The following is a 23,292-nucleotide window of genomic DNA, read 5'->3' on the forward strand; positions in this document are numbered from 1 at the left end:
TACCAAGAAAGATTAGCACATAAATTTTGTGATTTCTAATAAAAATAAAGAGAACTTCCTACGATAATAGTCAGAAACGTACTCATCATCTTCCTCTTCATGATAATCACTATCCGTGTCCTCCTCCATATTATCAGTAAAGTTCGGGTCGTAACTCAAATACTCCAGGGCAAGAAGTAGTATTTCATCACAGTATGTGGATATATCCCTGGGGCACCTAAGCAAAAAACTCTCGAGTGCCTAGAGAAAACCAAACTGTAGAATAGTTACAGCAGGAAAACAGTGAATTCAAATTAAACAAAGCAAAAGACCAAAACGGATGAACCTGTAAACTATATTCTCTCAACTCTTCATCGGTTTCTGATTCATTTGAGCAGTAACTAATGAGCAATGGAACAGTGTCACTGAGGTGTGGCCCAAAACGATACCCAACTGCACGACTATAAAAGAGTTACTTTAGATGAAAGGTACATTTATGCCGTAGGAAGAACACAAGTATTTAACATGAAGGGCAAACATCACGAGAACGGCAAAAAAGGGAATTGCATCCACACCAATATGAGGATATCGCCAATTTATCAGATTCGATTAGTTTCATGACAAAACTTCATATCTGTCGCCATTTTATTAAATTAAACCATAAAATTCGTGAATAAATGCAGATAACATCGAGTTAGTGACTGATTAAAGACTAATATGTTATTCGCAACTTCTTTAAAACCCCAAATATAAAATCCAAGGCACAAAAGGTTAAACAAAATGTAGATAAACATAAATTAGGATAAACAACCCGAGGCAGTAACTGATGATAACCTGAAGAATTTATCTGAGAAAGTGAAGTGAGAGAGAAAATGCGAGAGCACAAGAGACTTAGGGATATCAATCAACAAAGAGGGAGAGATTGATTATGGGGAGTTGGCTGAAGATCCAGCGAGGTGACAGTAGGGAGACAGGGTATTTCTGAAGGGCCACAAGGAACCAGGACGCCACAAGGGAGAGATACAGAGCCAAAACCCAGACTTCACTGGTCATCTTCTTGACTCCCTTCCCAAATGCAAGCAACACTTATTTAAAGGAAAATTCACAGGATGGAAATAGCCAAAATACCCCTAATGGTCTGAAGTGCCCATTACGAACCAACCTGATTTATTGACCTCTCTGATGATCACACTCATACTAGCCTCCAAAAATATATGATATATAGTTACTTTGTGAGTCGTTTTGTTCGCTATATCAAATTTTTTTAAGGTAAGTTTCAATATTTGGCTCTCCCTATAGTTTTGGCCCGGTAAAATTTTTCCGTAAAAAGAATTAGATAAACATGGGACGAAACATGACAAAAAATGGCAAAAGCGAGGAATATGGAAATATCAACTGAAAAACAATTATATACCTTAAAGCGCCAATCATCTGAATGTTGGTGCGAGCTATCTCAGGCCTTATAGTTTGACTTCTCAATAGATTGACAACTTCGACTGTTGCCTTTGCCAATAGATCATCTGACAAGCTCGATGCAAGAGAAGCTGGAATGCCAAGGTCAATACAATTCGATCTTAAATGTAGTGCTTCTAATTAATGCCGCACTAAAAGTATGTTCTCACTCACCTGTGCAAGCAATTGATTTCTTTCTAACACTAGTTTGGTTTGTTCCCAACAATGATAGCAATGCATAAAGAAGTTGGTCGTGATCTTTGGTCATTAGATTACCAAACCTATGAAGAACATCACACATTATATCCAGGCATTCACATCTGACTTCTGTACTCTTCCCCTGACAAGAAAGAGGAATAAAATATCGTCAACTAGCGAAATCTGTGCATGGATCAAGAAACAGAGCTAAGTAAAATTGTCTTGAAACTACCACAGGAACTCTATCGCCCCCATCAAAGAAAATTATCAGCGAACCTTAAGGAAAATAGGAATTCTTAAGATAAAACAGTGAAAGTTAGGCTTTTCCCTAAAAAACATATTATTTAACGGAAAAGCAAAACACAGAAATAGACCACGCGGTGTAGAAAATTATAAGAGAAAGTTGGTATAATTAAGCTAAAAAATGCTTAATAATCAAAAGGTTTCAGTAATTACGAGATATGTGATCTCCAAGTACATTTCAAATAAAAAGAAGATAAATCACAGTTCATAGATTGGTCTTCAAAACCATATTGGAGATAAAAAGCACCTTTTGATGTGTAACTAAAACATTTCCATTATACATCCCTTGATGAACCAATGAAAAGCTTGAACATTATCTCTCAATCCCAATAACTATGTCGTTTGGCCAATATTGTCAGGTCTAGAACAAAATTTTGAAATTTGAATTCTGACCAACAACTTATAAGTTTTCCTTTAAATAGGCCAATGGGTGATCTGCTTCCAAAAAAAGCCAGAAAGAAGCTTAAGGTACATCATAAAATGGAAAGAGAGATGCGTTCCATGGAGATTCTATTTCCACCCAATGGTTCAGGAGAAGACTCGCTAAGACGAAATACAGATAAACATATTCTGTGAATTTAATCAAATAAATTGAGCTCTTTAATTGAAGATCCTAAAATACTTGTATTCTGATTGTGTTCCACAGATATGAACTGAACAGAGTATACATCAGATGACACTAAATGTACTGAGTTTAGAAAGTGCCATTGAAAACTTTCAACTATGAAATCATATAAATCAGAATCATCGTGAAAAACAAGATATATGTCGCCCAAACTAAGATAAATGTTATTCATGCTAACCAGAATAAATTTGAAACAGCTGACTTAAAACGTTGCAACAAACATCGCAACAATTACTGATCATTTCAAGGCAACATTAAAAGTTGCAGCATAGTTTTACGGATAGGTTAAAGAATCTTACAGGATTCGTCATTCCAACTCTCAGTTTGGGCGAAAGACAGTCAACTACTCGTTGTGCAAGAGCTGTAGAAATAATTTCTGAAACAATAGCCTTAAGAGCAATACTAGCTACATCACGGTGTTGATCCTTTCCACTCAGAAGTTTATCACATAATTTTTTCGTCATCTCCAAAACCGTCTCCTCGCTAATCTTTTTCACAAGAGGTGCAAGGCTACAGTAAAAGAAGCAAAGGGTAGTTATTTTCGAGGAATTAAAGAAAAAGGTGACGGAGGAAAAAATGTATGGTCCATTGACATTCTAGATGAATAAACGGCTACAACTACTTGAGATCTTGAGTGAGATCACGCCATTAGTAGCTCATAACGGTAAATACCATCTGTCCTGAAAAACTAGCTAAACCCCATGAAAATGTAGTCTTCATAACAAAGGGAGAAAAAATTGAAGGACTTAAAATTCATAGGAGATAAAATACGAAAGATTCTGCAGGTTCTACAAATGCAATAAAATATACTTCATTTAGGATATGTAAGAGCTGAATGGTTCACCAAGGCGTGAAGATATTTAGGTAAATAAAATGTTCAGAAAGTCGCGGGTGTTTTTGACGCATAATTTTACAATATTGAGTCCCAGCGGGATTTGGAAGAATGATCTTGAAAGATAAGAATTTTTTTGTAGTAGAATGTTCAAAAATCTGCCAAAACCATGGGAGGAAGCTGAAGTAAACCGGTTGATCAACCAAACAATGAGCCCAACGGAAGCCAAGAAATGAACGGTCAAAAAGTAAGCTGAGTTTATCAACCATAAAATAATGATAATATGAGTCACATCTATGACCAAGAATAACAGCATACCATTTGAATTTAAAAAATAAATAAATAAAAAACATACCATTTGACAGCAAGCCCAGAAACATCTCCAGAAGCATCTTCAAGCTGTTGTAGAACCACAGTCGAGAGTTTTATTTCAAGCTCGGCATCAACCTTAAAGCCATCCTTATTCAATTCACCCAGCAAATCAGACGTCGCCATGTATCGATAATCTTTATCTTTTCCCGTCATCTGCAGAACAGGGACAGACCCAAGCGTCAGGAAACATAAGTGGAAAATGCGAAAGGCCTATAAGAACCGTAAATAAAAATTGGCAGTTTTTGTGCCTTCTCCAGAATACTGTTTAGCGCTAGGCTTGACATTGTTATAAGAATGCCCAATTCAGAAGTTACGCCCAAGACTTTGCTTCCACAAGAGATTTTACGAGCCAATAACTAATCCCTGCGTTCTGAAACGTGAGGTGAATCTAGTATCACAATTCAACAGAAAATGATTGGAAAAGAAAAACATGACAAGCTGTGCATCAACTGAAAATTCAAAAAAGTGGTAGTCTTATAATCAACTACCGTGAAATAAAAATAAAACCTCGTTACGAAAAATAACAGCTTTAATGAGAGGTCACAAGGAGAATTCCGCCAAAGAACTTTAACTCGGCCTGCGTTGCGAGTTAAGTTGCGAGTTAAATTGCGAATTAATCCCTCTCTGTCACAATGGGAGTCGGAAAGGTCCTCAATAGATCCAAGAGAATCAGAGCGAAATAATAATTTAACTACAGCGGGAAAAAGGAAAAATTGACGTCGGCATAGATGAAGGAGAAAGGGGGCTTCTTAATCAGATGAACTTTTCAGAAAAACTTAAACATCACCGAAAAGTAACCCGAGAACGGGAATATTGGAGAAATGCAAAAGCGATCGTAGTCCAGCAACAACACTTCCGTCAATAACTCACTGACAACAACAAGATCAACACCAAACACAAATTAAAGAAATTATCACAAAGAATCGTGCTTTCTGCAGTACCGAAAACCCTAGAAAAATGCGAGTCGAGGAAATCGCCCTTCTTCACAGAATCCCGAAGGAACACCGGAAAACGCCTGGGCCGTGGAGAACAATAAGGAAGCGACGTTGATTCAAACAGAATTACAGATTTACCCTCCCCGTGGCCGTTGTTTCGCAGTGGCGCTTGCAACGCGGCCGCTTCTTATTGGCCGAGAATATAACGCACAGATTCATTTTTCATTCTTTTTTTAATCATGCTCCCGTAAATAACAAAATAATTATATAATCATGCTCCAGCATTTTCTGATTTTTCTTATGCATCCAAAAATCCAATCGAAGAAAAAGCCAATGATTTCAATTTTCGGAAAAATAATTTAATAAATGTGAAAAATAAATATAAATGATAAATTATTAGGTGTTTTTACCATTTGTCTTATATATATGAGAGATAAAAAAATGTGAGAGATAATTTCTTCGAGTGCCCAAAACATGATACTTGTACCTTCTAGCTTAGTGGAGGCTATTTTATCAGGAATTCAGAGCAGTGATAGAGGTATTAAGAGGAAGGTTACGTGCACAATGTGTAGTGAAAATAAACCCACAACTTATAGGACTGTAAAATATTTAAGTTTTTAGTTTTTTTTCCCTTTTTACATCACTATCATTTTACTACACAATTTTTGGGTTCAGTGCCTTGGTTCCTCCATGGAAGAATATGTTTCCATGGATGCGAAAGCGTGTCGATCAATCCATAATCGATCTTCAAAATCAACATCAAATGTACCTTTTTGGGGAACTTATTCCACCCTTTTTATGCTCACTTTGAGATCGTTCCGAAGTCATTCATGTGTCTGGCCTCGAGAAGTACTCACGCGATCACTCAGCGCTTGGATCTCCACCTCTTCTTTTTTAACTCTCCTTGGAGGCTCTCTCCTTGGTTGAGTAGTGATGTAGAGAATGAAAAAAGGGAGGGGCTCTCAAATCTGGCTTGCATGGATGCTTGAAATGAGAGCCCTTTCCCTCTTTATATTTCACTTAAAGTTTTTCTCAAAAACCCTACAAAGTAAAATATATCCACCAACGCCCTTATGACTTTGTGCATGTGACCCTCTAGGCCCATGTATTGGTTAGTAACTTTTGTGGCCCAATAACATTTGTTGACCAACTATATCAACATATAGATTAATTAAATAAGGATCGATTTAACCCAATCGATAGGTTAAGGTTCCATCCCATGGGGTGCCAAGCTACACCTCGTGCTCTATAAGATACCGAGTAGTCTCGAACTTTCTCATGGAACCTTTACCCTCATCGGTTACCGTATATGTATAGTCCACCATTTGTCCAAGACTCTCTAACAAATTAGGGTATGGTTTACTGTCAAACCCTGATTTGTCATTCGATTAGTACTAATGCGTCACGGGGAATATTGGAAAACGCCTTCTCCAATATCCTCACTACCCTGGCTTGGGATTTTTCTGCATCGTCTTCCTTGGTTCGATCTCCTCTTATGCCATGGCCAGATGATCTCGTCTTGACCACTCAATCGTCTCCATGAGCTTCTTATTACATCCGAGCTATGACTTGTTTGAATCCCATGATTAGAGGCTCGTACGTCATAGTCAAAGTTTAGCCATACACTCACGAGACGTCCTTGGTGTCTCATGTCAGTGCATCACTTATACAACTGTGACATGAATCAACGTGATTGACATTTAGGTATGATACCATTCAGGGATTCATACGGATCAATCTGGTGAACCCTTTCTCCAAAGAGCACCCACTATATGTCCTTAGCGTCAACATACTAATAGCCACAGGATCTACTATACTTATCAAATAAGTAGGATCATTTATTGCTATTCTATCTCGATAATTCGATGTCCACCTCGACGATCCATCGAATTGGAATATATAGAATGCATGTTTAAATACTAGTGATCACTGTATTATAATGTCATAATAATTCATTAAGTCATTGCACAAATTCATGGACTTCATTATAAACATCACCCAGAATAATAATGAACGTAAATATTTTATTCAATAAACTTAAATAAACATGGTAGTATGATTGGCTTGACGGCCACATAATATCCATCAATGATATCTTATCATCATATGATACATGATATTTTACAATATTTTCTATTTAAATATGTCTCAAGTTTCTTGACGTGATTTGCTAAATCAGCCTTTTTATTCTATCTAATATGGATAATTTTAACCAAAGGTAATTCATTATATACATTGATTGTGTGTCCTTACTTTTCACATGGTTACTCACTTATATTATTCTCTAAATGTGATGTGAATTATTTTGTATATAATTTGAATACAAACTTGTTCATATAGGAATTGTGTGCATAATTTGTATATTATGAATTGGGGTACTGATAACATGCATTTCTAATGCCTTATATTATTATATTTATGTGTCTTTATGCATTAAATTATTCATATTTGCATGTTATCAAGCTTAACATGATTAAATCTATTTTTAGAACAATTTTCTGAAATTTCTGTATTTTTTAGGATATTTCTAACAATATATTCTAAAAGAATATAACTTTTGGAACATAATATGATTTTTCTGGAATTTTTTGATATTAATTTTGGAAAGATATGATTTTTCTGAGTCAAAATATATATTTATACGTATTTTTTTGGCTTTTATTTTATTTAATATGTAATTTTAAGTATTTTGGTTTTTTTATGGCATAGGGCGATGTGGCGTGCCGATGCGTCGTCACGTCAGCATCGAGAAAGAGATTTTTTCCTTTATTTTTTTGTCCTTTTGTCATGTACATGTGGCACGAAATGTGAAAAGCCACGGAACGCGAAAAGCCACGGAATGCGAAAAGCCGCGGAATACGAAAAGCCACAGAATACGAAAAGCCACGGAATATGAAAAGCCACGGAAAATGAAAAGCCACATAATACCAAGTGCTTTGACTTCTTAACAGGCACAAAACTGATGACATTGATGAGGAGAGAGAAGAAATTAAAGGCTAGGATTGCTTCAACTTCCAACTGCCATAACTTTTGATCTTCCCCTCATCTTTCTATCCATACCCTCTGATCTATAAATGGAGGCCTGGATCATTGTAAAAATCATCTTGAACTTGCTTCCTACTTTTGTAGGCTGATTGAAAGGGAGTGAGTTCTTGGTGTCTTGGGTGTGTGGGAAGAGACAAAAGAGAAGAAGGGGAGCTTACCGGCACTCGCAAATCGCCATGATCCTGGCGGAACGTAAGGATCTAAGGTAAGTGTCTTCGCCTTACGTTGTTTCTCTCCCAACATCATCGTTATTATAGTTATAGTTTTTTTATCAACATTTCATTTATCACTTCACTTACGTCCCCACTCTCTCATCTCTCCATCCTTGCCATCGTACCATTCCATATCCAACCACTATCCTCGTTCATACCATCGTTCATTATCGTGTCCATCACAATCACGTACTCTTTTATTTAAGTTAAATTAACATATAAATTAAGTACTTCTTAATCGATATCACTCGCTCATATCCTTGAATTTTGTTTTTGTTGATCGCTCATTGATCATCACTAGTATAAGAAAGTAATTCCTTAAGCATCGTTCCCTGTGGAGATGATCCGTACTCATCACTAACTAAGTATTTTCAAGTACGGTCAAATATATTTTATTGAATAATCTCAATCACCAATGACAACTTTTAACCCTAAAATTCAGATTATCAGGTAGCGTAATATTTTAAGCTTATTTAAAATATTTTTTACTTCTAAAAATACTTAAATAAAACTTCAGACTCTCAGACCTAAAAAATATCCAGATTTTCTATAAATTATCGGTCTATATCTTTCAGTATATGTTAGAATAACTGATGAGCATATCATAAGCAGAAACATAAATTTTTCTGACAAAAAAATTTGATGCAGTTTGAGAATTTATTTTCCAAAGGTTTTATTTTTTATCGGTAATGCGATGGAATGCATCATTTATAAGTCTTTTTCATTTACCAGGCTCATAGAGCATGTATATGTTTGTTTGACCATTAGTTTGTTGAATCACTGGCGAGAGTCTTTTTGACATGGACTGACAGATATAGTATTTATCATGGATCTTGTATTTTGTAACATAAGGGTGTATATATATGGATATATTACATGTATCCCTTTATAATTTAAGTGGTTCTGGCCGAAATAAATATATTTAATGAACGTTAGATATGCCAAATGAAATGGCACTATCCTATCGAAGTGCTTTAGAAATTTGGGGATTGAGAATTTTTATTCAATTAATAGAGGGGTGTATTGGAGATGATAATCTATCACAGCATCAATGTGAGGATACATGAAATCTTCATGCCCTCATGTGTACACTAATGACATGCATTCACAAGTCATTATCATCATTCTATGCATTAAATTTTATCATAATGCTACGTGTTTTGATTTTTTAACTTTCACATTTTTAATATTTTTAATTTTTAATCCATTAAATATGTAATTTTGTAAACAAAACTATCCCCAAACTAATTAAGCAATTTCCTTGGGTTAAAGGATTTTATAGATTTTAATTTGTATTTCATATATCAATTATTTTTAAATATACTTTACAATGTAACGTTTTATATTTTTTAAGTGACCATGAGCTACTTGACACCGCCTACTGGGTTGCACCATTGGATTGTGGGTTAGGAGATCATGGTGCAGGTCAGCAGGGATGGGAGTGGGTCAAACGTGGTTATGAATTAGGCAACCCAGCAAATCAATCAATCAGTTTGACTTAGCTCAAACAGATTCAACCTACATATTGAGTATATGGCATTGGTGGTCATTGTGATCTCACCCCTTTGTTTCTTATTTCTCAATGACATAAGCGATCAATTCTAATCTGATGGCCATATTATTTCATATTAATATAGTTATAACCCCCCCCCTTTCATTTCTTATTCAAGAGAATGAGCTTGGTATGGAAGAAATTTAAAGGATTTAGTTGACCTTCCCTCTTAGACCATACCATAGCCACTCAAACTAACATAAAATATCTGAATTATGTGTTTTAAGTGAAACTCGTACTAAGTACTTGAAATGTACAAGATTCTAATGCATCAATTAATCCTTTAAATATATTTTTTCCCGCGAGGAGTAAATGGTCAAATATATTATAGCCTTGGGATCACTACGAGTAGATTTCTACTCGCATGGATATTTAGGAGCATCTGACCATACTTTTTAAGACGTTTAAATTGAAAATTATTTCCATAGTGTATTCCTATGTGTTACACTAGTAATCTCAATTAAGACAGTATTCTCGTAAAACATGAAGTGTACGAAGCATCAATGAGAAATGGTAGTAGATGATGGTGATAAATGTCAGGCACTTGTATAGGTGACATGATACTTATTTAAATGACATAAATCAAGGTGTAAGAGATGGGGATTCATTCAAAGCAATAATTTTTTGATTGAGAGATTCTGAGTACCATACTCTATAATAAATATGGTTTTGAAATATGGCTTCCAATTATCCATATTATCTTAGTTACATTCAACTATTTTTTAATCATTATCAAAGCACTAGTCTTTTTTTGATTAATCATGACCTTCAACACTCCCATTTCAAGTTCCACATGGTAATTAACCTAATAAAATTATGTTTCTGCCTAAAATTTTGCGTTTTAATTTACCTGGAGTGTGAAGAGTAATGATTTATTCTTTGATTTTTCTCTTTTATGCTCACAATATGCTTTTGAGGATATTTTGCAAAACAAAAAAAAGCATGGACTAAGAAAATGCTTCGAGGTTATTATTAATAGAAGCTTTTGAGATGACATCACAAAGAAAACTATATATGTTTCAAAGTAAATAATATCAAGTCAGATATTGTAAAATAGTTAAATTTGTCCCCAATTTCTGATCAATAATCTAGTTTACATAAATTTAAGAAGTTTTCATGCTGAAGAAACGAGTTGGAAAACTTTAAAAATGTGTTGTTTAATTTTAGAATCCTTGATTTATAATAGTACTATATTTTTATAAGTCTTGTAACAACTTTCCTAAATATTAATCTTTTTTCATAGAATGGTATTCAATGAGGAACATTATAAATAATTGTTTTAACATACATGCAATATTAATTATGAATTTCCAATTGTATATATTTTAATTACGTAAAAATATTTGGATGATTCCAGTCTTATTTTATTAGTTCTACTTACACGTTGAAATATTTTTTAACTATTTAAGCTCATGATTCAAATAACTTCAATTTATCAATTTTTATGTTAATGACTAATTCATCAAAAAATAAAATTTTAATTTTAGCTAAATATTTATCATTTATCTATTCTTATGTATGATCAATCTGGGTATGATCAATCTGATACTAAAGAATGAGACTATTTTACGCAGTGTCTAACTCGATCTTCATTGAATTTGTAAAATGAATTGTCATATTTACTGTTGGATAAATTTAATCTGTTTTAAAATGTCCATTAACTTTGTGATGCATATATTTAAATTATTTTTTCTAGTGTTTCTCTTAAATGAAAATTTTAATTTCATGAATATGAAAGACAGGCGTGAAATCATACACAGAAAAGTTATGGGAAATGATAATTTATTAATTTAATAAAGTATAATTGGTTTTATTACATAATAAAGTACCAACACAATATTTGTGAAAAATTGTAGGGAGTACTGGTGTTCTCGTCTTAGTGTTCTCACGCTGTATACTATGTTTGAAAGGGGGCTCGGAAACTCGAGGAGAAACAAATTATCTCATGAAAGTAACCCAATGTCACAAGTTCTCCAATTTCAGTGGAATATTGTTCCCAAATACTAACTCCCGCTAGAATTATGAAATCATAAACTGATATCATGATAAATTTTCCCATAAGTCCATGCATTTTATGTTAATGCAATAATGTAAATAGTAAAATTATCATGTTATTTGAATACTTTCTAATTTCTTAGGAATTACATTTTATGCATATACAGCACATTTTTAACTAACACTGATTGACTAAGATGTTAATAGTTATTATTAAATATGAGTATTTTCAAGTGCCATGCACACAGAAATTCACAATAATTAAATGTGATCATAATCAATGGGCTGGAGCATTCCATGTGATATTTAAGGCTATTTCTCGGATTCATTGGGCCAACTTGAAGGATTTTTTGTGCTTGCTTCAAAAGGTTAATTAAAAGAATGTAGACCAATTGATGTATCCATCTCCTAATCCCTCTAACTTTCTTACTGAAGAGGAGTGTATAATTCGACTGAAAGAGCTCCCAACCAATCAAAAAAGAGGAAGAAATATCATGTAGGGAAATAGAGAATTAATAGAAGGGAGTGTGTTTAATCATGCCCACATATAAATATTACATTACTCTCTCTCTATAACTCTCTACTTCATTTTGGCTGTTCTCTAGTAGTGGCTTGCTAGCAGAAAGAAGCTCCCCAAGATCCTAATTGTTCAACATGGTTGTAATTATGATTGGAATTATTTTCAAGAGTTCACCCTTTCTTCGCCCTTTTCTTACAAATAAAGAAACATGATTCGATTAAAAGATAAGGATAAAAGTTTTGAGAAGAGGTATTGGAGGCTCAAGAAATGAGAATTAATACTTTAAGAACCTAGTCCTAAATTTCACCATCATCCCCATCCATATCCCCATTTTTTTGCTCTCTCGATATCTGCTGATTTTCAAACACTATGCCGTGAGGATGATGTTTTCCTAGTCGATCTCCAGATGTGGGATGGAGAAGAGGTTATCCTTAGTCACCTCTATCACTTGAGAGATAAGCAAAGTACAGAAATAATCAACGCTAACGGCTGCCAACTGATCAGGATCCTATTTGTATGCCACCAATAAGGATGTGATCTAGATCTCTATTGGATCGAGGCAAGAAAGAAATGTGTCTTTCTGTCACCCTCACAAAGCCACTAGATACATGATTTATGAAGATAAAATATTTTTGTCATCACATAGCCTCAACAAGCAACTCATTAGTATTGAATCTTTTACTTCCAAGCTGCTTCAGCTCAAGCAATTTGAAGTTGGCACTCCATCATAGCAATCTCCATCTTAAGCATCTCAATTTGTGTGCGCACGTTCCCGAATACATGCCTATTCCACCATTTCCAAGTGGACTTTGAGATTCCTTGGTAAATAATTGAAGTTCTCCATAGGCGAAGTAGATATCTCCTCGTGTCAATGGTGCTTCACAAAGATGTGAAAGGCATCATGTTGAATCCACATGGTCTGAAACTGAAAATGAGTGACACGAATGCTAGATTTCATGTTAGGGAGAAGGAGGATAATGAGTGATCAGAGTAATAGCAGGGACGAATCATCATTATGCTGGAGCTTTGCAACAATGTAGTGTTGTTAGTATAACAATGATTGAGCTTCTCGTACATACGTGCAATAGCTTGGCGCTCTTTGCACCAAGTCCAACTCTCCCCAAAGAGGAAGCTCAATTAGTGATATGCGGTGGATAATGTCCTTGAGTGCCTGCATAGACCGCATCCGAGGGGGTTTTCGTCTTCGAGTTCACTGACTTCACAAATGCAGTTGAAATCCCCAGCTAAAAACCAACGAAGATCTACAAGCCAAGGGTACTCCTGAAGATGATGTGTAAGTTCCCCACATAGGGTCTCCTGCACTAGCTATCGATATGATGCGTAGAATATCGTGAGCGTGTAAGGTTGTGGGGTACATGGTACAACAAGAGTTGCTTATTGATTCCCTTCAACAAGGAGCTCCAAAGATCAATATGTGACTAAGCGAGAGGGTTACCAAGTCATGTACAATTCCAAATAACACTTGATATCCTAAGACTATCGACTCGAGCGACTCACCCGTGATGGGGTGTTGTTGATGCGACGTAGCAAATAGCTATTCGAGTGATTACCAATAAGGGGGTCATATCAATATCTAAGTCCTTAGATATAGATGCATCATCATTCTCTTGTCCCGTGGAGTTTAGTCCACTATCATCTTCGTGAGTATCATCACTAGTAGAGTAAGGGAGAGACGTTTGAAGATCAATAGAAGGGAGGGGGGGTTGGGTGGTCGGGTCAGAAGTCGGGGGTTGTCATGGAAGTGGGGGAGATTAATGGACATTATGTGGCCGTCAAGACAATCATACTACCATGTTTATTTAAGTTCATTGAATAAAATATTTATGTTCATTATTATTCCGTGTTATGTTTATAATGAAGTCAATGAATACGTGCAATGACGTAGTGAATTATGATGAGATTATAATATAGTGATCACTGGTCTTTAAACATGTATTCTAAATATTCCTATTCGATGGATAGTCGAGACGTCCATCAAATTATCCGGATAGAATAGTAGTCGAGACGTATATTATATGATAAGTATAGCTAATCATGTGGCTATTTGATGGCACGACGCAGCCCGAGGCCCCAGGAACATCTTCGGAGAGGTCGCCATCGTCATCGACATCACCGCCGGTTCGCGTTCAGCCCACCCGGCAAGCCAAGGCAACGGCGCACATGCCCGGATTCAAATATCCCGGGGAACGGGCACACTATCATCATTTTCTTTCGTCATTTTCATCCGAATTACTATCTGTGTTTCTCACATTTTCCACCGCCGGTATTATCTCTCGTCTCTCCTTTTTCTTTTATCTCTTTCACCTATCAATTGTCCGTTGTAGTGAGGGGAAATCCAACCTATAAGGATTTTCCCCTCCACCCCACTAATGGGCCTGGAACCCCCCCTTTTTTCTCCCCGTTTCCCCCCCCCCTCGCCGGTTCACCCAACCTGTCGTCATCGTTCTGTGCCGTTGGCGCCTTATACTGCCGCCGTCCGCGCAACCGGCACCACGCCCTGCTCTTGCCCGCACAACCGGCGCCACGCCTTGCTACCGCCGGTGCCTCCGGTGCCGTGACATCCACCGGCAGTGCACGTCGCGCCGTGGCGCCAGCAACCGTGGCAACCGGCACCGCGGCTCCCATCGCCGGTGTCCACGGTGTCAGCCGACACGTAGTTTTGCGTTGCCCACCGTCGGTGTAGACTGTGACGTGATGTCGGCTGTCTCTCTCTCTCTCGCAAGCGCCACTGGTGTCTTGCCCTACGGCCGCTTGTGCAAGCCCGTGCCGCGGCATCCTGCCGCTGCCCTACTCCGATTGCGGAGGCCTTGATCAGCGCTCTCGGGCACCACACACCTAACTGAGCCTCCTCCCGCACACCAGATGCCCCGACTCTAAAGCATGTCTCTTATTTCCTTCAGTGCGCTTTTGTATTGCCTCCTCCGTGCTTGGGTTAGACGTAGGTGAGAGGGACAGGTTGAGTGAACAACAAGAGAATACAAGAGCATCTTACCCATTTGGTATGAGTCGGGCTTGCCCATCCCATGAGAGCAAAACCCAACGGAGTTGCTTCGTTCGGCACTGTAACCGTCTTCGTCCCCTCGGACGAGGCTCGAGAGGTCTAACCTACCACCACCGGGCGACTCCGTTGATTCCCCAGGAGTCGGAGTTCACCGTTAATCGACACTTGCACATACCATAGTTTGTCCCATCTTGCATCTCATTGTAATTTTCTACCGTTACGATTCACTGTCGGACGACGCCCCGCCGTAGTCCGATACCTCCATCTTTCATCGGCACCAAACCATCACATTCAGTGTCGATCGAACGACGTCCCGACGACGTCCGACATCACTTTTAGTGTCGCGACACTAAGGAAAGATAATGGGTGCTCTTTGGAGAAAGACTTCACTGAATTGATCCGTATGAATTCATGAATGGTATTATACTTAAATGTCAATCAGGTTGATTCAAGTCACGGTTGTATAAGTGATCCACTGACCTGAGACACCATGGACATCTCGTGAGTGGATGACTGAATTTTGACTATGACTTACGAGCCTCTAATCATGGGATTCAAATAAGTTATAGATTAAATGTAGTAAGAAGCTTACGGAGATGATTGAGTGGTCAATATGGGATCGTCCGCCCTTGGTATAAGAGGAGATTGACTTGAGGAAGACGATGCAGAAAAATCCCTAGCCAGAGTAGTGAGGATATTGGAGAAGGCATTCTCCAATGATCCCCGTTACACATCAGTACTAATCGAATTACGGATCAGGGTTTGATGAAAAACCATACCCCAAGTTGTTCGAGAGTCTCATGCGGATGATGGATTACACATATACGGTAACCGATGACGGTAAAGGTTCCATGAGAGAGTTCGAGACTACTCGGTATCTTGTAGAACACGAGGTGTGGCTTGGCACCCCACGGGCTAGAAACTTAACCTATCGATTGGGTTAAATTGATCCTTATTTAATTAGTCTATATGTTGATATAGTTAATTAATAAGGTTGGTCAATAAATATTATTGGGCCATTAACGTTATTCACTAGAACGATACATGGGCATAGAGGGTCACACGCACAAGGTCATAAGGGCATTGGTGGATATATTTTACTTTGGAGGATTTTGGAGAAAAACCTTAAGTGAAATATAAAGAGGAAAGGGGTCTCATTTGAAGCACCCATGCAAGCCTGATTTGAGAGCCCCTCCGTTTCTCCACTCTCTTCTCCACTCATCCAAGGAAGAATGTCTTCATGGTGAGGAGATCTTCTAGATTTTCAAGAAGAGTTGAAGAAGAAGACGTGGAGATCCAAGCGCCGAGTGATCGCGTGGATACTTCTAGAGGCTGGAAGCGTGAACGGCTTCAGAACGATCTCAGAGCGGCAAAGTCAAGGGTGGGACAAGTTCCCCAAAAGGTACTTTCAATTGTTATTTTAAAGATTGATTTAGAATCGATTGACCACGCTTCTGCATCCATGGAAATGTGATTTCCATGGACGAACCAAAGCACTGAACTCAATAGAGATGGGGTCAGATAGGGAGGAGGGTGGGGGGCATAAGGGGGCACACAAGGTGGGCTTTACTATCGAGGGATCAAATAGGGAGGGATGATATAGGCATAGAAAAGATAGGCAAAGGCGAGGATGTATGGGTTCGGGGGCTAACTAGAGGGGATGATAGGGTAGGAGGTGATTGGACATGAAGAAGGTCGAATAGGGGAGCAATTTGTAGTTCTAGTGGGGATAGATGCTTGACTAGATTAACCCTTCTCTATGCCAATACATCCACTATTGTCAATTACATCTGATGTGTCTAAGAGGGAAAACAGATTTGATGTTAGTGTAAGGTGCATGTTCTCTTTTCCCTTGTGTGAGGGTGGGGCAAGAGGCAGTACCTCTTTGCCTTTTGTAGGAGTTTTGGGGCGCTTCACAACTCCCTTCTTCACCCGTTGAAGAGCTACATATAAGGGTTGGGAAGAGGAACATCAACCAATGGCCAAAGTAGAGGGGGTGTGGCTGGTGGGCCACTCATCTCAAATGTCAGGACATTATATGATCGAGTGGTAGGTTGCAGACGTTGATTAGGGTGACGCCCTTCTATTGCACTCCTTGCTTCTACAATATACTCATTGTAGGGAAAAGGGTGCAAGAAAGATGGGTTTGGTCGTCTCTATAGCATGCTTCGCCATGTGGCAACAAGCATACTCCCAAGGAGATTATAATTTGTGTCGAACACTGGTAAGTTCTCATATGCTATGGTTTGATGGATCAGCTCGTCCTCATTCCTAACTAGGACCATACATTGAATAGGGAAAAATATATCAACCTCAAAACACACACGAGCATACCCTGGGTGGTTGAACAATTGTACATCATTACTAAGACGTATAAATGTTCCTACAATATTTGCTAATGACTTAAGCATAGTGGGCATGAAGAAATGTGGATGAAGGCCTGGAAACCCAATCCATACCTGAACAAAGTGTGTATGTTGATCCCTTGTACTACCCGTCATCTTTGTTGTCCAACGGTAAGTATGCATCATGAAGCCACATAGTGTGCCTTCATGCCTTCTTTAAATCCTCCTTGAGAGGAAATCTGATTAAAAATGTTGTTTTTGGGAGCACTTCAGACCAAAGGTTCTGCAAAATTATCAGGTGCCAAATACATCTTTATGATGTCATCTATATGAAGAAGTGTGGTGGAAAATCTGCCCACGAAGGTATAATCAAAAGGTGTTGTTTAATGTGTAACTTCCTCCTTGGGAAACAAAACAAGTCAAAGTATGTCTCATATAGTATAGCCACTCGTTGGGATTGGTAGCAGCATTAGAATGAGGGGGTATAGTCCTCTAGGGCCCCTACACTATAGGCTCTGGTACTTCAATGAGTTTGGCCGCCCAATTGATCAGATCAACCCAATTGATTGGTTTGACATAGTCAATCAAATTGATTGGTCGAATTGGGTTGACCCAATCAACTCGATCCACATTTGTATCAGGTGTTGACTTGGATTTGCAACCATGAGCAGAAATTGATTGAGCAAACATGAGCAGCATGACAAAGTCTAAGTCGTCCAAGGTTTCTATGGTGTATTGTCCACGTGGAGGATGATGGAAATATATGTGGCTGGCAAGCCAATCACACATTCCATGTCTCGTTCCATATTCATTAATGGAACATAATCATTATATGTGATGCTTATAATGAAGTCCACGAATACATGATCGGACCTAGTGAATTATGATTAGATTGTAATGCATATATCACTAGTCTTTAAACATGTGTTCTAAATATTCCTATTTGAAGGATACGTGAGAAGGACATCGAAGTATCCGGATAGAATAGCATTATCTAGCCTCACTCATATGATGAGTAAGGTCGTTCCCGTAGCCATTAGTGTGGAGACACTAACGATAGATAGTGGATGCTCTTTAGTGAAAAGAATTTACTGAATTGATACGTACAAATCCCTTAATGGTATTATACCAAATTGTCAATCATGTTGGTCACGTCATGGTTATGTAAGTCATCCTTAGACCTAAGATACCAAAGACATCTTTTGGACTAACATTTGTACTTTGACTATGACCTGCGTGTCCCTAATCATGGGATTCAAAATAGTCTTAGTTCGGGTGCAACAAGAAGTTCCCAAAGATGATTGTGTGGTCAAGATTGGATCGTCCACCATCGGTATAAGAGGTGATAGTTCAAGGAAAATGATGCGATAAAGTCCTTGGCCAAGGCAATGAAATATCGGCAGAAAAGTTCTCCGATGATTTCCAAATGCATCAGTACTAACTCGGATGACCGATTGGGGTTTGACAATTGACCATACCCTAAGTCATCCAAGGAGCGTCAAGTGGATGAGGGATTATACATACACGGTAACCGATGACGGACAAGTTCCATGAGTGAGTCAATACACACTCCTTCGTATATTCTAGAACACGAGGTGTAGCTTCGTGGCCCACGTGTTGGAGACTCAACCTATTGATTAGGTTAAATCGATTCAACATTAATTAATCTATGTGATGATATTGTTAATTAATTTGGAATGCTAATAAAGTTTATTGGGATGTTGTAGTTCTTAACTAGACTGATACATGGGCCTAGAGGGTCACACGCAAATGGTCTTTTGGATGTTGGAAGATATACTTAAGTTTTGGGGGTCTTTGTGAAAAATACCCACTTAATATAAATAGGGGAAGGCCCTGAACAAAATTCACCCAGGCCAAAATTGTTTAGGGGCCTTCCCCTTCTTCTCCCTTCTCCCCACACTCCCTCTCCATGCCTGATGAGATCGAGACGGGTGTAATGATGACGATGGAGGTAGAACAGGGATCATCAAGAGAAGGAGGAGATCCAACGTGTTGAGGACCATGTGGATACTTGAGGTTGCACACTTGAGTAACTCGACTCATCTTGTTCTAGGATCCAAGAAATCACAGATGCAATCCGTGCAGAGGTTCTTCAATTCAATGTTTTTTATGATGTCGTTCGTTTCCATTACGTGTTTTCCACTGTGTAGAATCTTCGTCTTCATCCAGATCTAGGCCTATAGAACCCAACATAGGCATCTCAGGTTGTTCGATTAAAGAGTCTTCAACATATCTAATGGTGCGAAATCATGAGAAGAGTCAACAATTGTGAGTGGCACAGAGAATGAAGAGTCTCTTACTGTAGTTAATGCATAGTCTCGTGTGGTTAAAGAAGCAGTTGGGGAATCAAATGAACGACCAAATATGTGGATTTGAGTGGATCTCATGACATATGAGATTCAATTTGACACATTAAACTCTTGTGCTTCAATAAGAAAAGGTGTATGTAATCTGTCAGTCAAAGCTGAATAAGAATCATCGCCCTCGTGGACTTCACATGGCATGGCAAAGGTGATGGGGGACATGTGTCTAGGTCGAGTTGTAATAAATGATGTCGCATTTAAGGTCTCGAGGAACACTTGATGTGGTGCTCGACTGACATCCTGGTTGTTGATATGATTTGAGTTGGCATCTTTGGCGGGAGAGATGGCATCCGTGTGGCTTCAAACCCAAAAAACATTAAATGGTGTCTAGGATGCATTAAATGGGGCTATGTCATTGATATCCAAACCGTCTGTCTAGATCCACGTGGAACCTTAAACGATATGGATATTTCATGAGTTATGTGCATTCTCGACAACATTTAATGTTGTCGATCATGGGGTCTCCTCTAGGCCATTTAAAAACTAGTTGTTGGATGTGGCCAGGTTGGTCCATCCGACAACCGGTGGGCATGTCCCTCATGATGTGGATGCCACATGTCAATTTGATGTGTTTAACGCATCAAATGGATGCAGTTGTGCCATGTGAAGGATGAGGGGCCAACTGGTTGGCTGTCTGACGTGTTTGACATGTCAGACACGTCAGGTTACACACGTAGGGTTCCATCCTGCAGGGTGGTTTGCATTGTACTGTGGCCGCGATGAAACATCTTCTAGGTCAAATTCAAATGCATGAATGTTTCTCAAGATGAGGAAATTTAAGCAATTAAAATAATAACATAAGATGAGTCTTGCCAAAAAAAAACAGTTTAGGCCCAAATAAGACTATAATACCTATCTTTTATGCATATAAAGTTTGAAATTAAAAACCACAAAATACTTCTGTTTTTTAATCTGCTAAATAGGAGCTACAATGTTATCTTTGAGATATTTTGGAGTCAAATACAATATATTACAACTTTACAAATCCAATGAAACTGGGTTTGGCTCAATCGGAGATTAGATGAGAGAGTTATAAGAAGTTTGGTCAGTTATCAACCAATAAAGAACTTGTGGGAGTTTTTTATTCCTCTTTCCAGGCCAATCAGTGAATAGGGTTCACAATAAGGTTGAGCAAGGGGGAAAAAAGGTCCACTTAGATGATTCAAGATCCAGGGAGGATGGTGTTGAGATGGAGGGACTCTGACGAGGGCATTGTCGAAGAGGCGGGTGATGGAGTTGAGCGACGCATCGCTGTCGTCGTTCCTTTGACATTTATTTATGTATGCTCCAACTCTATACTAAGAACACCATGTGATCTTATTTACATGTTTGGTGTAATCGATCATGTCGTCGTTAGTGTGCAGATAGTAAGGACAGAGGGTTGGTGCTCTTCAAAGAAAGAGTTCACTGAATTGATACGTATGAATCCCTTAATGGTATTATACGTAAACGTTACTTGTGTTTATTTATGTGACTATTGTACAAAGCGATCCATTGACCTGAGACACCGAGGACATGTCATGGATGGATGACTATACTCCCACTAGGACTTATGAGTCTCTAACCATGAAATTCAAATAAATCTTATCTTGGGGATATAGTAAGAGGAACGGTGAGGTGATTGCGTGGTCGAGACGAGATCATTCTCCCTCGGTATAGGAGGAGATTAAATTAAAGAAGATGATGAAGTGAAATCATTGGCCATGGTAGTGAGGATATTGGAGGCATTCTCCAATGATCCCCTTTATACACCAATACTAACCAAATAATTGATTAGGGTTTGACAATAAGTCATACAATTAGTCTTTTGGGATCTTTGTACAAACAAAGGGGTAAAAAATAAACTTGTAAGGATAAATTTAGAGCAACTCAAAGGACGAGAATAGAAAAGTGAGAAAACAAACCCCATGTACTCCCTCGTATCACATGTATTAAAGAACATGTTTATAAGAACAAAACAAGCAACTGGAAAAGGATTTTAAACATAGATATATTGTAATAAAAATAGGCAAAAGTAGCTCAAAATCAGATTATAAAATTTTAAATAATAATAAAAGTTCAAATAATAATATAAAGTTTAAATTATAATTTAAAATAAAATTATAAAAATTAAATTATAATTAAAATAAATTATAAAAAATAAAATTTTAATAAAAAATAAAATGAGCTAGCAAGTCTTGGGTGCGAGGTTTTTCCCATTGAGAAATCCTCAGCTTAGTACTTGGAGGCTTTGCCGATTCAGAACTCCTCAGCTCAGTCCATGGAGGTTTCGCCGATTGAGAACACCTTGGAAGCTTCGCCGATTGAAAACACCTAGGAGGCTTCGCCGATTGAGAACACCTTTGTCTTTAGAGGCTTCACTGATTTAGAACCCCTTAGTGAGGCTTAACCGATTGAGAACACCTTGGAGGCTTTGCCGATTGAGAACACCTCGAGAATGTTTACTCAGGTTAAGAAAAACCTTATTTTTACAAGTATGAGCTTATATTCAATATATCCTAAGGGTATTTAGATCGTGTAACCTTTGTAAAAATAAGGTTTTGGTGAACCCGAGTAAACGATAATACATAAGAGAGTCAAACACTACGCTTTATCTTTTTCAGCACAAGGTGTAGCTTGGCCCCCCATGAGCTGGAAACTTAAACTATCTATTGGGGAAAATTGATCCTTGATTAATTACTTTATATGTTGATATAATTAATTACTAAGGTTGGACAATAAATGTTAATGGGTGATTGTAGTTATTAACTAGATTGCTATATGGGTCTAGAGGGTCACAATCATAAGAATAAAAGGATACTGAAAGATATACATTATTAATATGATTTTTATGAAAATATCAAAATAAGTTGAAATAAAAGTGCTCATGTCAACAAGTCTGGGATCCCAAACCCTTTCTTCTCAACTTCACTCTCTACTAAATCCATTAGAGATTATTGATGGTGTGAGAATAAACAAGATCTTTAAGAAGAGTCGGACAAGGAGATCCTTTAGTCCTTTAATTACATGGATGCGTATCCTAGAAATCATGTCAAGGGTGGAACAAGTTTCCCACAAGCACACAATATTTCCCATCTTTTATAGATAAAATTTGAATTGATTTCCAGCTCATGGTTCTTGGAAGGGAACTTTCCCTACTTTCATTCAAGCTCGACAACCCAACGGTCATGATTGTGTCATCTAGTGTTATCTATAATGGAAACAAAAGCAATGATAACAACACTAGTTTCTCATGGAAGTGAAAATTTGAGAGATAGAGATAGATATAATTAGAAAGAGATTTAATGAAACATAATAAAAATAAGGTGATACAGTGTTTTCCTACCCAGGTCCCTACCAAAACAATATGTCATCCCTTCTCAAATACCTTCAAATGACTTGAGATAGGACCCTAGATGACACGTGACTCTGCATAATGTACCCATGGGAGAGATAGGATGACCGCCATTCAGCCTTATAGGTTGGGATTCCTGGTGTCGACCCATTCTTCAAGCCACGACGAGTCATGGGTTATTCAGGTC

The 23,292-nt window shown here is 37.9% G+C and overlaps 1 protein-coding gene across 3 annotated transcripts in view; it reads right to left on the minus strand.

Moving 5' to 3' along the window:
* LOC144704170 (cullin-associated and neddylation dissociated) overlaps window positions 1–4,862 on the minus strand; it is a 22,129-nt gene extending 17,267 nt beyond the window's left edge. For all 3 annotated transcript variants that reach the window (XM_078576457.1, XM_078576458.1, XM_078576456.1), the window contains exons 1-8: window positions 4,703–4,862; window positions 4,010–4,131; window positions 3,745–3,914; window positions 2,857–3,067; window positions 1,606–1,771; window positions 1,394–1,523; window positions 326–440; window positions 83–240 (exon numbers count right to left, since the gene is read on the minus strand). In XM_078576457.1, coding sequence (XP_078432583.1) covers window positions 83–240; window positions 326–440; window positions 1,394–1,523; window positions 1,606–1,771; window positions 2,857–3,067; window positions 3,745–3,914; window positions 4,010–4,045 — 986 coding nt within the window. In that variant the 5' untranslated portion in view covers window positions 4,046–4,131; window positions 4,703–4,862. The remainder of the gene's footprint in view (window positions 1–82; window positions 241–325; window positions 441–1,393; window positions 1,524–1,605; window positions 1,772–2,856; window positions 3,068–3,744; window positions 3,915–4,009; window positions 4,132–4,702) is intronic.
* Window positions 4,863–23,292: the final 18,430 nt, after the last annotated feature.

This window comes from Wolffia australiana, chromosome 6 (genome assembly GCF_029677425.1).
Source record: "Wolffia australiana isolate 7733 chromosome 6, ASM2967742v1".
Lineage (NCBI taxonomy): Eukaryota > Viridiplantae > Streptophyta > Magnoliopsida > Alismatales > Araceae > Wolffia > Wolffia australiana.